Source organism: Micromys minutus (genome assembly GCF_963924665.1).
Source record: "Micromys minutus genome assembly, chromosome: 1".
Taxonomy (NCBI): Eukaryota; Metazoa; Chordata; class Mammalia; order Rodentia; family Muridae; genus Micromys; species Micromys minutus.
The window spans coordinates 70,363,574-70,374,449 of NC_137969.1; the positions used below are offsets into that span (position 1 = coordinate 70,363,574).

The 10,876-nt window shown below is 49.8% G+C and overlaps 2 protein-coding genes across 4 annotated transcripts; both read right to left on the minus strand.

Annotated features, from left to right (window-relative positions):
• Positions 1-1,964: 1,964 nt before the first annotated feature.
• TSTD1 (thiosulfate sulfurtransferase like domain containing 1) lies at positions 1,965-3,192 on the minus strand (the record flags this gene model as incomplete). Its single annotated transcript, XM_080936338.1, has 4 exons — positions 1,965-2,088; positions 2,177-2,339; positions 2,805-2,927; positions 3,129-3,192. 4 exons carry the CDS (start codon positions 3,190-3,192, stop codon positions 2,037-2,039), a joined length of 402 nt encoding a protein of 133 aa, XP_080792464.1. The 3' UTR covers positions 1,965-2,036.
• A 110-nt stretch (positions 3,193-3,302) lies between these two features.
• Positions 3,303-10,364, minus strand: USF1 (upstream transcription factor 1). 3 transcript variants are annotated; one of them, XM_080933408.1, is made up of 11 exons: positions 10,251-10,364; positions 7,563-7,655; positions 6,826-6,875; positions 6,544-6,659; positions 6,149-6,250; positions 5,411-5,606; positions 5,109-5,196; positions 4,911-4,969; positions 4,707-4,801; positions 4,353-4,481; positions 3,303-4,203 (listed from the first exon to the last, which is right to left on the minus strand). In XM_080933408.1, the coding sequence occupies exons 2-11, from the start codon at positions 7,568-7,570 to the stop codon at positions 4,114-4,116; spliced, it is 933 nt and encodes a 310-aa protein (XP_080789534.1). In that variant the 5' UTR covers positions 7,571-7,655; positions 10,251-10,364; the 3' UTR covers positions 3,303-4,113. The 3 variants fall into 3 exon arrangements, with proteins under 3 accessions (XP_080789534.1, XP_080789535.1, XP_080789536.1); XM_080933409.1 differs by having other exon boundaries at positions 10,201-10,350; XM_080933410.1 differs by lacking the exons at positions 7,563-7,655; positions 10,251-10,364 and having other exon boundaries at positions 6,575-6,659.
• Positions 10,365-10,876: the final 512 nt, after the last annotated feature.

Consider the following 10,876-nt stretch of genomic DNA (forward strand, 5'->3'; position numbering starts at 1 on the left):
TGTGTGGGCCAGTGAATGTGTGACTGAGGAGGCCAGAGGGGAGTAACAGGTCCCATAGAACTGGAATAACAGATGGTCATAAGCTCCCCTGTGGGTACTGGGACTCAAACCCAGGTCTTCTGCAAGAACAGACAATGCTCAGTACTCTTAATTGCTGAACGAATTCTTCAGCCCCAAGGAGTACTTTCTTATGTGGCTTATAAAAATACATACTGGTTATTTTGTGTGTGTTGTTTTATGGTCATATGCCACATATGCGAGGCATATATTTTTTGCAACCTACTTTTAAGCAGGGTTCAACCTCTCCTCTAGCTCACCACCCAGCAGAGGTAGTGGAAGGGATGTGGAAGAAGTGGACCTGTCCAGCAATAGTTCTTTGGGGGTGAGCTCAACCTGCTTTGACAGCAAGTCAGTCCCATAGCAAACATAGCTGCAGACCAGTCCTCTAGGCAGGCAGACACTAGGCAGCTGTAGTTCAATCCTGAAGAAACCACCAGCTTGCCAACCAGCCTGAGGTGAGGCCGCAGAAGCAGCAGGCTGGGCTGGAGTGGGTTTCTCTCAATGGCAGTGTTACCACAAGTTGAGTTCAACAACACTACGTAAGGCGAACCAATACATGCGTTGTTATCGAAGACTAGCGAGGCAGAGCAAACCAAAGCTCAGTGCTGTCTCCCACTGTCTGTGGAGTCATATTTACACTCCTTCAAGCGTCCTTTCACATGTTTGCTATAGCCAAACGTTCTTTCACCTGTGTCTGCCTCAGGAAAAGTCTTTCATGTGTTTGCTTTAGCAAGACATCCTTTCACCTGTGTGCCCCAGCAAAACATCATCTGACACACTAACTTTCCAAAGAACCAGAAGTTTCCACTTCAAGGTAGAGTTAGTCTTTCCACCTTGTAGGTCCCAAGGATTGAACTCAGGTTATAAAGCTTGGCAGCATGTGTCTTTAGTTGTTTTCAGATAGTGTCTAACAATGCAGCCCTGCTGGCCTCAAACTCACATAGATTCAACTGCCTCTGCCTCCCAGTGCTGTAATTAAGGGCATGGGGCCATCAAGTCCAGTGGGGTTTTTGTTATTTTCTTTTGATACAGGGGTTTTGCTATGTTGCCATGGCTGCATAGAACTTATCCTGTACCCTGGCTAGTCCAGAATTCACAATGTAGCCCAGGCCAGATTAGAACCTAATGTAGGACTGGTGCCATTGCCTCTGCTCAAGGGGATCTGATGGGCTTGGAGCGGTACAGCTCTCCAAGGGGAAGGCAGTGGGACACAGTGGGCAGCTGGGGGTCAAGAAGCAGGAAGTGACTGTGGTCAGGCTAGCAAACCCAACTCCTTGGGTTAGACCAAGGTCCAGCACAAAAGCTTTGGGAGAGAAGACCCTTTCTCGGAGTGTTACAGCTCAGTAAGACAGGTGCCCTCAGGTGTCTTTGGTGAAATAACTCATGCACTTTATTCCTTGTATAATCTGGATAAACATTTGGACTGGGGTGGGGTATACAGGCTGATGCTTTCTATTGGCTTGGTCTGGGATGTTAGGGATGCCTCATCTGCATGTGGAAGGAAGTAAGGTGTTGTCCCTGTGGGGCTGATTGTCACAGCTCTCTCCATGGGGTGTCATGGTCCCAAGTTCCAGGGCAGGAACCTAGGTCCTGAATCCATTCAACCTTATCATGTTTTCTGTCTGGTGGCACAATCCACACTGCCCCAACAACCCAGCTCCAAAATAACTTTTAAGGCTATTAGGTAATTATTTGATGTGCATTCTGGGCCGGAAACTGCTGTTCAAAGTCAGGTTCGGTTGTTCAATGGACTGCTTTAATTGGGTGGGAGGGAACCAATGAATGGACAGAGATGCTGAGATAAAACAGCAATAGATTAAACCTAGAATCACCTGTGTCCACGTGACAAACTGAATGCTTCTAACACTTCATCAAATGCTCTTTTTATTTGAACTTTCATGTGTAAAGCACTCCAAGGTTCTGCCTAGCATAGCAAGGTGGGCCATGAGAACAGTCACAAACCAGTAAGCCTCCCTCTACCCCTCTTTCTCCAGCCATTCCTTATAGGCCCCGGCGTAGTTTCGAGCCCTGTGGAGAAAAAGAAATGCTGATGGAAGGTCAGGTCCAGCAGACAGTCCCCATCAGTACCCGACCACAGGCCTTAGGCTTATCATACCCTGTGTATCCAAGACCTTGTGCGAGCTGTGTGGCCCGGAGGCCCCTCCTGCCCATCTGACAGAAGAAAATAAGATTCTTGTCTTCTAGCTTTGGTTTCTCAGCACAGTACAAAGTCTGAAAAGCAGCTGGGTCCATGTTCAAGGCCATTTCCAGCTCAGACACTGAGAGGGTAAAATGGAAAGGCAGTGACACTTGGAGGCTGGAAGATGGAGCTGAAAGAGCTGAATCCTGACAGCGGCCTTTCTGCAGACTGGCCACCCCAGCCCCATACCATCCTCAAAGACAAGGAACAGCGTACCAGTGCAAAGTTAGGCCAGCAACGTGCCACTTCCTGAGTCTTAAGCAGACAGTGGAGATCAAGTGGATTAGAGCTTCCAGCTTCAGGGAAGTCAGTATTCAGATGGGGATCTACCCCTCTGGCCTCCTGTTATCCCCTCAAACTGGATAGGCTAGTTCCACTGCCAGGATCAGTCTCCATTTAGCCTTTCTCTAGGGAACCTGAGGGTTGGCTTGAGCAACTATAAGGCCCTATGTCTACCAACACGGACCCCAGTGGGTACTAAGTGAGGCTCCTTTAGTTAAGACCATCACGGACCACTCCTCTGCCAACAGGGGAAATTTTATACCAGGGATGTTGAGTGCGCCGGGAATGGTACCAGCTGCTGCCTCCTCCCGGGATCGCACATCGAAGAGCCTGGCCCTGCCTGAGGCTAGGAGTAAACGCAGTTCGGAAAAGGAGACTGTAGGCACTGGGAAAGAGGACACAACAGACTTGAGGGCTGGGGACCACAAGACACTTGTGGCCTCTGCATCCCCCTCCCTGGCAGCCTCCCAACCCAGTGGAGCTGTTTGAGAACTGTAGCCACACCCCAGGCTCCTCTCTCCACAAACAGCCTTACCCAGGGGACCTGAATACACCTCACCCTCACATCCCAGGGTTTCTCAGGTACCTGCAGTCATGGTTCCAGCAGCAGCACCTGTGTGACCGTGACGCAGAACTGCAATCCGAAGCATCTCCCTCTCCCTCCCAGAGCCCAACCAGAGACCGGAACCGGAAGCAAGGGCATGGCCCCTTGAGGACACACACAGAGTCCCGTAGCACCTCTTGGTGATACCTCTAACACTCGCTGACAGTTGAAACCTTTATAGACCGCCCAGTTTAGGCCGGAAATTTCATCCAGGTTTGGCACAGGTGCCAGGACTCTGGGTAATGAGTATAAGAACGGAGCACCCCACTCAAAGGCTGACCCAGCCCTTACCGGTCAAAGAGTAATACGCACTCTCCCTTCCCCCAGGGCCCCACAAAAGGAGGAAGACAAACAACTGTGGCTCTAAACAATTTTATCTTAAAAAAAAAAAAAAAAAGAAAGAAAGAAATAAAAAGAACCATCCCCGGAACAGGGAAGGCTCTCAGTGAGCCCGCCCTTGCCTAGTTTTCCCTGGCTCCAGAGCCTTCTGTAGAGGCTTCAGCTGCTCACTGGCCCCTCTGCCATTCCCGGGATAGCATCCTTCCCCACCTCTTGAGTAAGCCTACTCTCCGGAGGATCGGGCATGTATCTTAACTTCTGCTTCAGAGAAAGGAAGAACCGGTGGAAGAACTAGGCCCACAGACCCCCTGCCAGGCACTCTAAGCAAGCACACGGCCAGCCCAGATTTAGTGTGTCCAGTGTCCAAGGAGACAGCACATGCAGTGTGCCGAAGGAGCACCAGGGCCCGGGGACTATGCGATGGGAGCAGGCAAGGCTGTCGGTGCACGTCCACAGTTCTCACCACTCGCTGCAGACTGCCACGTCCACAGGCCTGTTCAAAAGCACACTTGCCAAACTCCCCTGAGTCCCACGCCAGAAGTAGGCAGTGAAGGAGAGGGCATGGGATTAGCCTGTTGCTCCTGGGCTCTCTGCAGTTCTCGGGCCCAAAGCCCCCGAGTCCCCATAGTTAGTTGCTGTCGTTCTTGATGACGACCTCTAATCCATGGTGCCGTAACTGAGCTCGTAGTAGTAGGTTCTTGTTTTTAAGATCTTCCACCTGCACAGAAAGGAGGGCAGTCACCGAAACGATTAGCATAGAAAATATTGACACTGCTAAGCCATGAACTCAGTGTGACAGCCAGGGATTCCAAACTGGGTCAGTGGCTACCGGGCTGCCACAGGGGGTCGTCCCGGAATTAGTCTGACCTGTTGTCGAAGCACATCATTGTCCAGCTGCAACTGATCTAACCCCTGCAGTTCTTCAGACAAGCGGTGGTTGCTCTGCCGCAGCTCCTGGATATAATCACAGGCTTTGGACAGGATTCCACCTTTACTCTGCAAGGCAAAGCCAACAAGGTGGTGAGGGTGGACGCTGCGGACACCGGCTGCCTTCCAAGAGCGCACACATTCCCACGTTGGGGCTGTTTCCCCTCAAGTGGGGATGCAGCATCTCAGAGAGTTATGAAGAGGGCTGCCATGGACGCTCTACTCCCCACCATTTCTGGAAACGATGCCTCCTGAACTCTAGCCTCCTGCCCGTTACCAGGGTCTTGTCAGGACCTGGCCAGACTTGGTGCTCTCCATAGAGCAGTCTGGGATGATTTTGGACAGCTGTACAATCCAGTTGTTGATCTTGTCCCGGCGGCGGCGTTCCACTGTGAGGCAAAATGAAGGACAGAGTGACTCGCCAGCCTTCCCCTCCTCACACCGTAGTTCCCAAATCTACTTAGGTTGTTCCTGGCATCACACCTGGATACCACCTACCTTCATTATGTTGAGCCCTCCGTTTCTCATCTCGTGTTGTCCTGGGAGCCTCTGACTTCCTGATAATAGAGTCCAGGGTGGTCAGACCAAGGGAAAGGCAAAGAAGCAGACAAAACCAAGACTGGTGTTTAGGGTGAGGAATTACGTAAGATTTGGCAGGCACTGAAACCACTCATAACAACAGATAAGGTCACTCACGGGGAATAAGGGTGGGTCCTGGGGGCAATGGATCGCTGGCTCCCTCCCTGCAATACTTCTTGTGGTGACATCATCACAAAGAATTGACCTGTAAAGATATGAGGTAGGTTTTATCAGGACCGGAGCCACTGAACCTCACCTGGATCTTGGGACCCTTTTGAGAACGTGCTCCCACCAGTTCGCAAAGCAGATCAGACAGAGTCCTGATCTCAACTACTAAAAGTCACGTCCTGAAGCCCCGAGACCCCAGCCACATCCCATAGCCTAGCCCCTTGAGCTAGCATCCTTGTGCAACATCTCACCTGTGCTGGGCGGGGTTGCCTGCCCCAGGAGTGCCTCTGAGCCCTGGGTGGTAACCACAGCGGTTGTGCTCCCAGATGTGGTGCCCCCCGACCCATCTCCCACTGCCGTGCTGGGGAAATAAGTGTAATGCGTCTCAGCAGCTGTTCCCTCCGCGTCAACAGCATCATCACTGGTGAAAGCTCCCTGGATCACTGCCTGAGAAGGGAGATGAGAGCAGAGCCCAGTCAGTCGGGGCCTCATCCCCATGCTATCTCCCTCAAGTCTATATCCCTTAGCAGAAGGAAGGAGAAGCACAGAAAGCCCCGTGGACAAGGACAGTGCAACCCAACCCAAGACTAAAGTTATGTAAAATAGGAGGGCTTTTTTTTTTTCTAATTCAAGTGTGGTGTGTATATTTAAGATTTGTATGTGTTTGAGTATTTTGCCTGAATATATGTATATGTGATGGTTGCAAGACACCATGAAGAGAACTCGGGCACTCTTTAAAAGCAAGAAGTGCTCCTAAGAGCTGAGCCACCTTTCCAGCTCCATGTTAGCATGATCTTTGTAGATGACAGGGTGATGTCTCAATGACATAAGGCTAAACACACCTGGACCTTGTACTTTGGGCTAAAGTGGCCTAAGATGTATCCCATTGTCCCAAATTCCATCCCTCCTTCCTGTTGGCGCTCCCTAGTTCTTATTGCTTAAAAAAAAAAAAAAAAAATCTCTAGAGCACTCAGTCTCTCCCCCAGTACCTGGGTCATAGACTGAGTGGCAGGGTAGCCACTGATGGCGCCAGAGCCCTCTGTCTGGCCATCCAGCTGCCCCTCAGACACCTGGATCACCCTGTACATCACCTAGAAGCAAGAAGGGGGGAGACAAGAGGAAGTGTCCAGAATCACAGGCTCTCTTGTATTTGTATATGTAAAGTCCCAGGAGTCTTTCAGAGGCAGACTCAGCAATTGTCCCTTCTCCCTCCCAACGGAGGATTTAGCATACCAGCCCTATACCAATCTCTAAGCATCCAATTAACATCCCAATAGTACAGTTTTACCTCATTCTCTAAGCCACAGCTCCCCAAAATATGCCCTTGCACCTCCCTTAATCCCTTCCCCAGGTAACATCTGCAGCCACCTGGCCCCTCCCTTACCTGGCCCCCATTCTCAGTTCGGAAGACGTACTTGACGTTGGGGTCAGGGAAGGTGGCAGCTGACTGGATGCTGGCGATAGCTACACTAGTCGGGTCCTCTCCAGTAGCTACTGCACCTAATTAAGAGGCAAAAAAAAAAAAAAAATCTAGAATTTAATTGCCTTTCTCCCCGCTCTACGTGCATGGCATTTATAAGACACACGGTATGTAGAAGATGGACCAGTCATCTGAAGAGAGTGGGGGGTGAGGATGAGCTCTTAAGTCTTGACTTTTAACATTCACCTTCCTGAATCTGCACGGTCCCCTCTTCAGTTTCAGCTGTTTTCTGCTGCCTATTTGTGGGGGAAATAAACAAGAAACAAATGGAAGATGTGAGAAGTTCACTGACCTAGTAACATGGTTCCCAAACTCACTGGCATCCACAACAGACGTTAGGCTAGGTTAGACCATGACAGTATAACTGCTGGCTCATAGAGGCACACTCCTTTAATTTAGACAGGTAGGTGGATTTATGTGAGTTTGAGGCCAGCCTGGTCTACATAGCGAGTTCCAGAGCAGCCAGGACTACATAGAGATTATTTTGTCTCTAAATAAATAAACAAATAAACAAGTATTAAGTAACTAAGTATTTATCATATTTAGACCACAAGCACTAAGTGATTATAAAAACACTTCTGTTTGCTTGTTAGTTTTGTTTTTCAAAGGTTATCTCTGTGTAGTTCTGGCAGTCTTGGAACTTGTTCTGTGGACCAGGCTAACTTTGAATTCAGAGATAAGCTTGCCTATGCCTACTGAATGCTGAGATTAAAGGCACGTACCACACCACCCAGCATACTATCTTGATCTAATAACAAAACATGAGTAAATAGTGATACAGTTTTATAGACAGGGAAACTAAATCACACAGCTGATAAGTGTTGGAGCTGGGACCTGAACCCAGGTCGTCCCCCATCTAATGCTTAGTCATTCTGCATTCTCCCGGGCCATCCCTCTCTCCCTACACACCCCTCTTCACTTACCCCTTCATCTCTCTGTGAGGGGGCTCATCCGAGGCACTGGTCTTTTTTTGGAGGACTTCGTATCTCCTGACTCAAAGGCCCGAATGCAAAATCCTGGTGGAAATCAAAGTGTTTGCAGTGAGGCCAGACAGCTGAACAGCTTCGCAGGTTCTAGAACCTAGGCTCCAAGAAGACACAACTAGGAGAATAAACCAACCTACAAAGGACAGTCAACTCCTCCAATTCTGATGGCAAAGCTGGCCTGCAGTGACCGAAAAAGCAAGTCTTCATAAAACATAAAGCTACTAAGATGGATCAGTAAGCAGGGTGTGGTGGCAACGCCTAATTCCAACACTTGAGACAGAGGCAAGTAGGTCAATCTCTGAGTTCAAGGCCAGCCTGGGCTACAGAGGACAGCCAGGTCAACACAGAGAACCCTTATTTCAAATAAACCAGAACAAAACAAGAAAAAGCCAATTCCTGAAAGCTGTTCTCTAACCAACACAGGTGTCCACCCAGCCCACTACACGCATGTATGTACCTACCATCCTTCCTTCCTTTCTGAGTAGCCCTGGACATCCTAGAACTCACTTTGTAGACAAGGCTGGCCTCAGAGATCCTGCCTGCCTCTGCCTACCTATTGCTAGGATTAAAGGCATGGGTCACCACCACCCAGCTGCCCCTCCATTTTCATCCCGACTCCTAATTATCCTAGAAGACTGAGAAACAATGTCTCAGTGCATTTTTGAAGCTATTATAGATTATAACTAAGGCTACTATACTCTATGACTGCAGCTTCGTAGGAATAGCTAGGGCAAAGCTTAGACCACCACTATCAAACTATTGACTAATACCCGCCAGTCTCTGATGCTTCTTCCAGCTTCTCAGACACAAACTGGACAAAGAGAAATCCGAAGCTGGGAGGTGGAGGTTTGAGCCTTTGACCCCAACACCCAGAAGGCAAAAGCAGACAGATCCCTGAGATCAAGGCCAACCTGATCAACAGGATGAGTTACAGGACAGCCAAGGCTACACAGAGAGAAACCCTTTCCATAAAAACAAAAAAGACAAACATTCTAGTCCTCACCAGGGGGTCCCAGCACTCAGGGGGTGGATCTGTGTGAGTTCAATGCCAGCCTGTTCTACAGAGTGAATTCCAGGACAGCCAAGGATATGTACAGAGAGATCCTGTTTCAAAATCAAGTAAAAACAGAAAGCAAATCCCAGTCCTCAAAGAAGGGAAAAAAGTAAAAGGTTTTGTGCCATTGGGAAGCCACCACTCCGCATAAAACCTAGGTTTGGCTCTTGGGCACCATTCTGCTGTCAGGGCTCTTGTTTTGGGAGAGTCCAGATTTACAGCATCTGTTACAAATACCAGTGCCCAAGTGCATCATATTCCAGGCTTCTTTATTTTATTCAGCAAGGCTTCCTGTAGAGCAACACAGTTGCTAAAAATGTTGCCATGACAACTCCAAATCAACTAAGCCGCAGGAGGAGGGGGGGTGGGACCTCCAGGCTCAGGGTTCTGAAAAAGAAAAGACAATGGGGGAGGCATCCATCTACAATGTTCCTGCCTTAGGACTTTTGACAACCCGCCAGAGAAAAGGAAAAACAAAGAACTGTACAGACAGATGCCTCCAGAAAGAAACAGCTGCACAGTACAAAGTAATAAAATAATCTCAACAAGAAAGGTCAAGATTTTCTAAATGCTCTACCCGTTGGTTCCTTCAACCCTTTCTAATACAAAGAAAATCTTAGTTTAGCGGGTAACATGCCTTGGGAGAGACCCTGTGCAAAGAGAACGGTAACAACAACAACAACAACAACAAAAAGGAACTGAAAGTGAAACTGTCCGTACAAAGTAATGCTGCAAAGGGAGGCAACGTCCGGGCTTAGGGACCACCTAGGTCTCCATCCCGGGAGGAGCTCTTCCTCCTCCCAAGCTTGTTGCATGGCCGGCAGGAGGAGGCAATGAAAGAGAGGGCAAGGCACAGGAGACAACTGTATAGCCCACAGCTGTCAGCGCAACTTCTGAGGTCACCCAGCAACGGCGTTAGGCTACTTACTCAAATCTTCGTTGTACATCCGGAAGCATTTCCTGAGCATTAATAATATGTGACACGGAAATCAGCATAGGATATTGTGGTTTGCATGCTCAAAAGGAGGGCCCAGCAAACGCCCTCAACAAGCACAGACGCAAAGGCAGAAAGAAAAGAAATAAAAGGAAAAACAAAACAAACAAACAAACAGATCAAGTTCCCAAAGAATTCAGGCGTCGGGACCTTGCCTGAGAACGAGGCGTCTCCCTCCCTCCTGGCCCACCAACTAGTAGGCAGGCGCTTGGGGACCTGAGCACCCGCCAGGCGCGAGCCCCGCAGCCCGCGCGGTGACCCCGCCGGCCCAGCCCCGCTCGCCCACGCCCCAGCTGCTCCGCAGAGGAGAGACGGGAAAGGACGCCGGGGACCTCCCCAGGCCTGCGGCTCGCAGCTGGACCCCGCGGGCGGGTGGAACCTGTGCACTCCAGGGCGGAGAGCGAGCTCGGCCCACAAAGCAAGGCAGGAGATAAAGAGCCAGGCACGGCCCCCTCGCCCAAAACAAAGGCTTCGTGCCCAGGCATAGCCTTGTCTAAGAAAATCAAGCAAAACCAAAGGTACCCCACCTTGCCGATCCACCTCGTCTCCCGACTCCAGCCGGCTCCAAAGCACTCACCGGCCCAGGCCGCTTCAGTCGCCAATTTCCACCGGCAGCGTTCTCCGTCTTTGGATCTAGGGCTCTCCATAGACAGCTGCTCATGCGCAGTCCCAGCCTACGGCCATATTGGTGAGGGGCGGAAGTGTGTCCTGGACCCGCCCAGTCTACTCAGGGCCCCGGAGCTGCCGCACTTCCGTTCACTTCAAACTTCATGCAGTCTAGAGCCGACGTGAGTATGTGAGTTGTTACGGGCTCCGAAGAGAAACAGTATCCTTGGGGACGTCGCTAGAGTCCTACTTGTTTTTAAGAACCAGGAAAAAAAAAAGACTAAATTGTACTTCCATCTTCGTGGTAGGCGGAGCCTTTTTAGTTCCAGTAAAAGGAAGTAGAGAAATGGCGTTCTTTGGCGCCATCTTTCACAAGGGCAGTTTGGGACGCCATCTTGGATCAGGGCATCATCTTGAGGGGTTTCCAAGTGGACTTTGGGACAATTCTGGGTGTACGTGGATCTGGGTATATTCCATTGTATTAGCGTCAGCAATATTCTAAAGACCTCATATCTTCTAGTTTTCCTTATTTGTGTGACAATTTTGATTAGCATTTTCCTCATTCTGGGTTTATACCCAGAATAATTTTGGAATAGT

Excerpts from the sequence above, each read along its gene's own strand:
- USF1 (XM_080933408.1), bottom strand. Across the intron at positions 4,970-5,108 it reads AGGACCCACCCTTATTCCCC|GAAGTCAGAGGCTCCCAGGA; the intron begins GTGAGTGACCTT and ends CTCTATTATCAG. Across the intron at positions 4,802-4,910 it reads GAGGGCTCAACATAATGAAG|TGGAACGCCGCCGCCGGGAC; the intron begins GTAGGTGGTATC and ends TTTGCCTCACAG.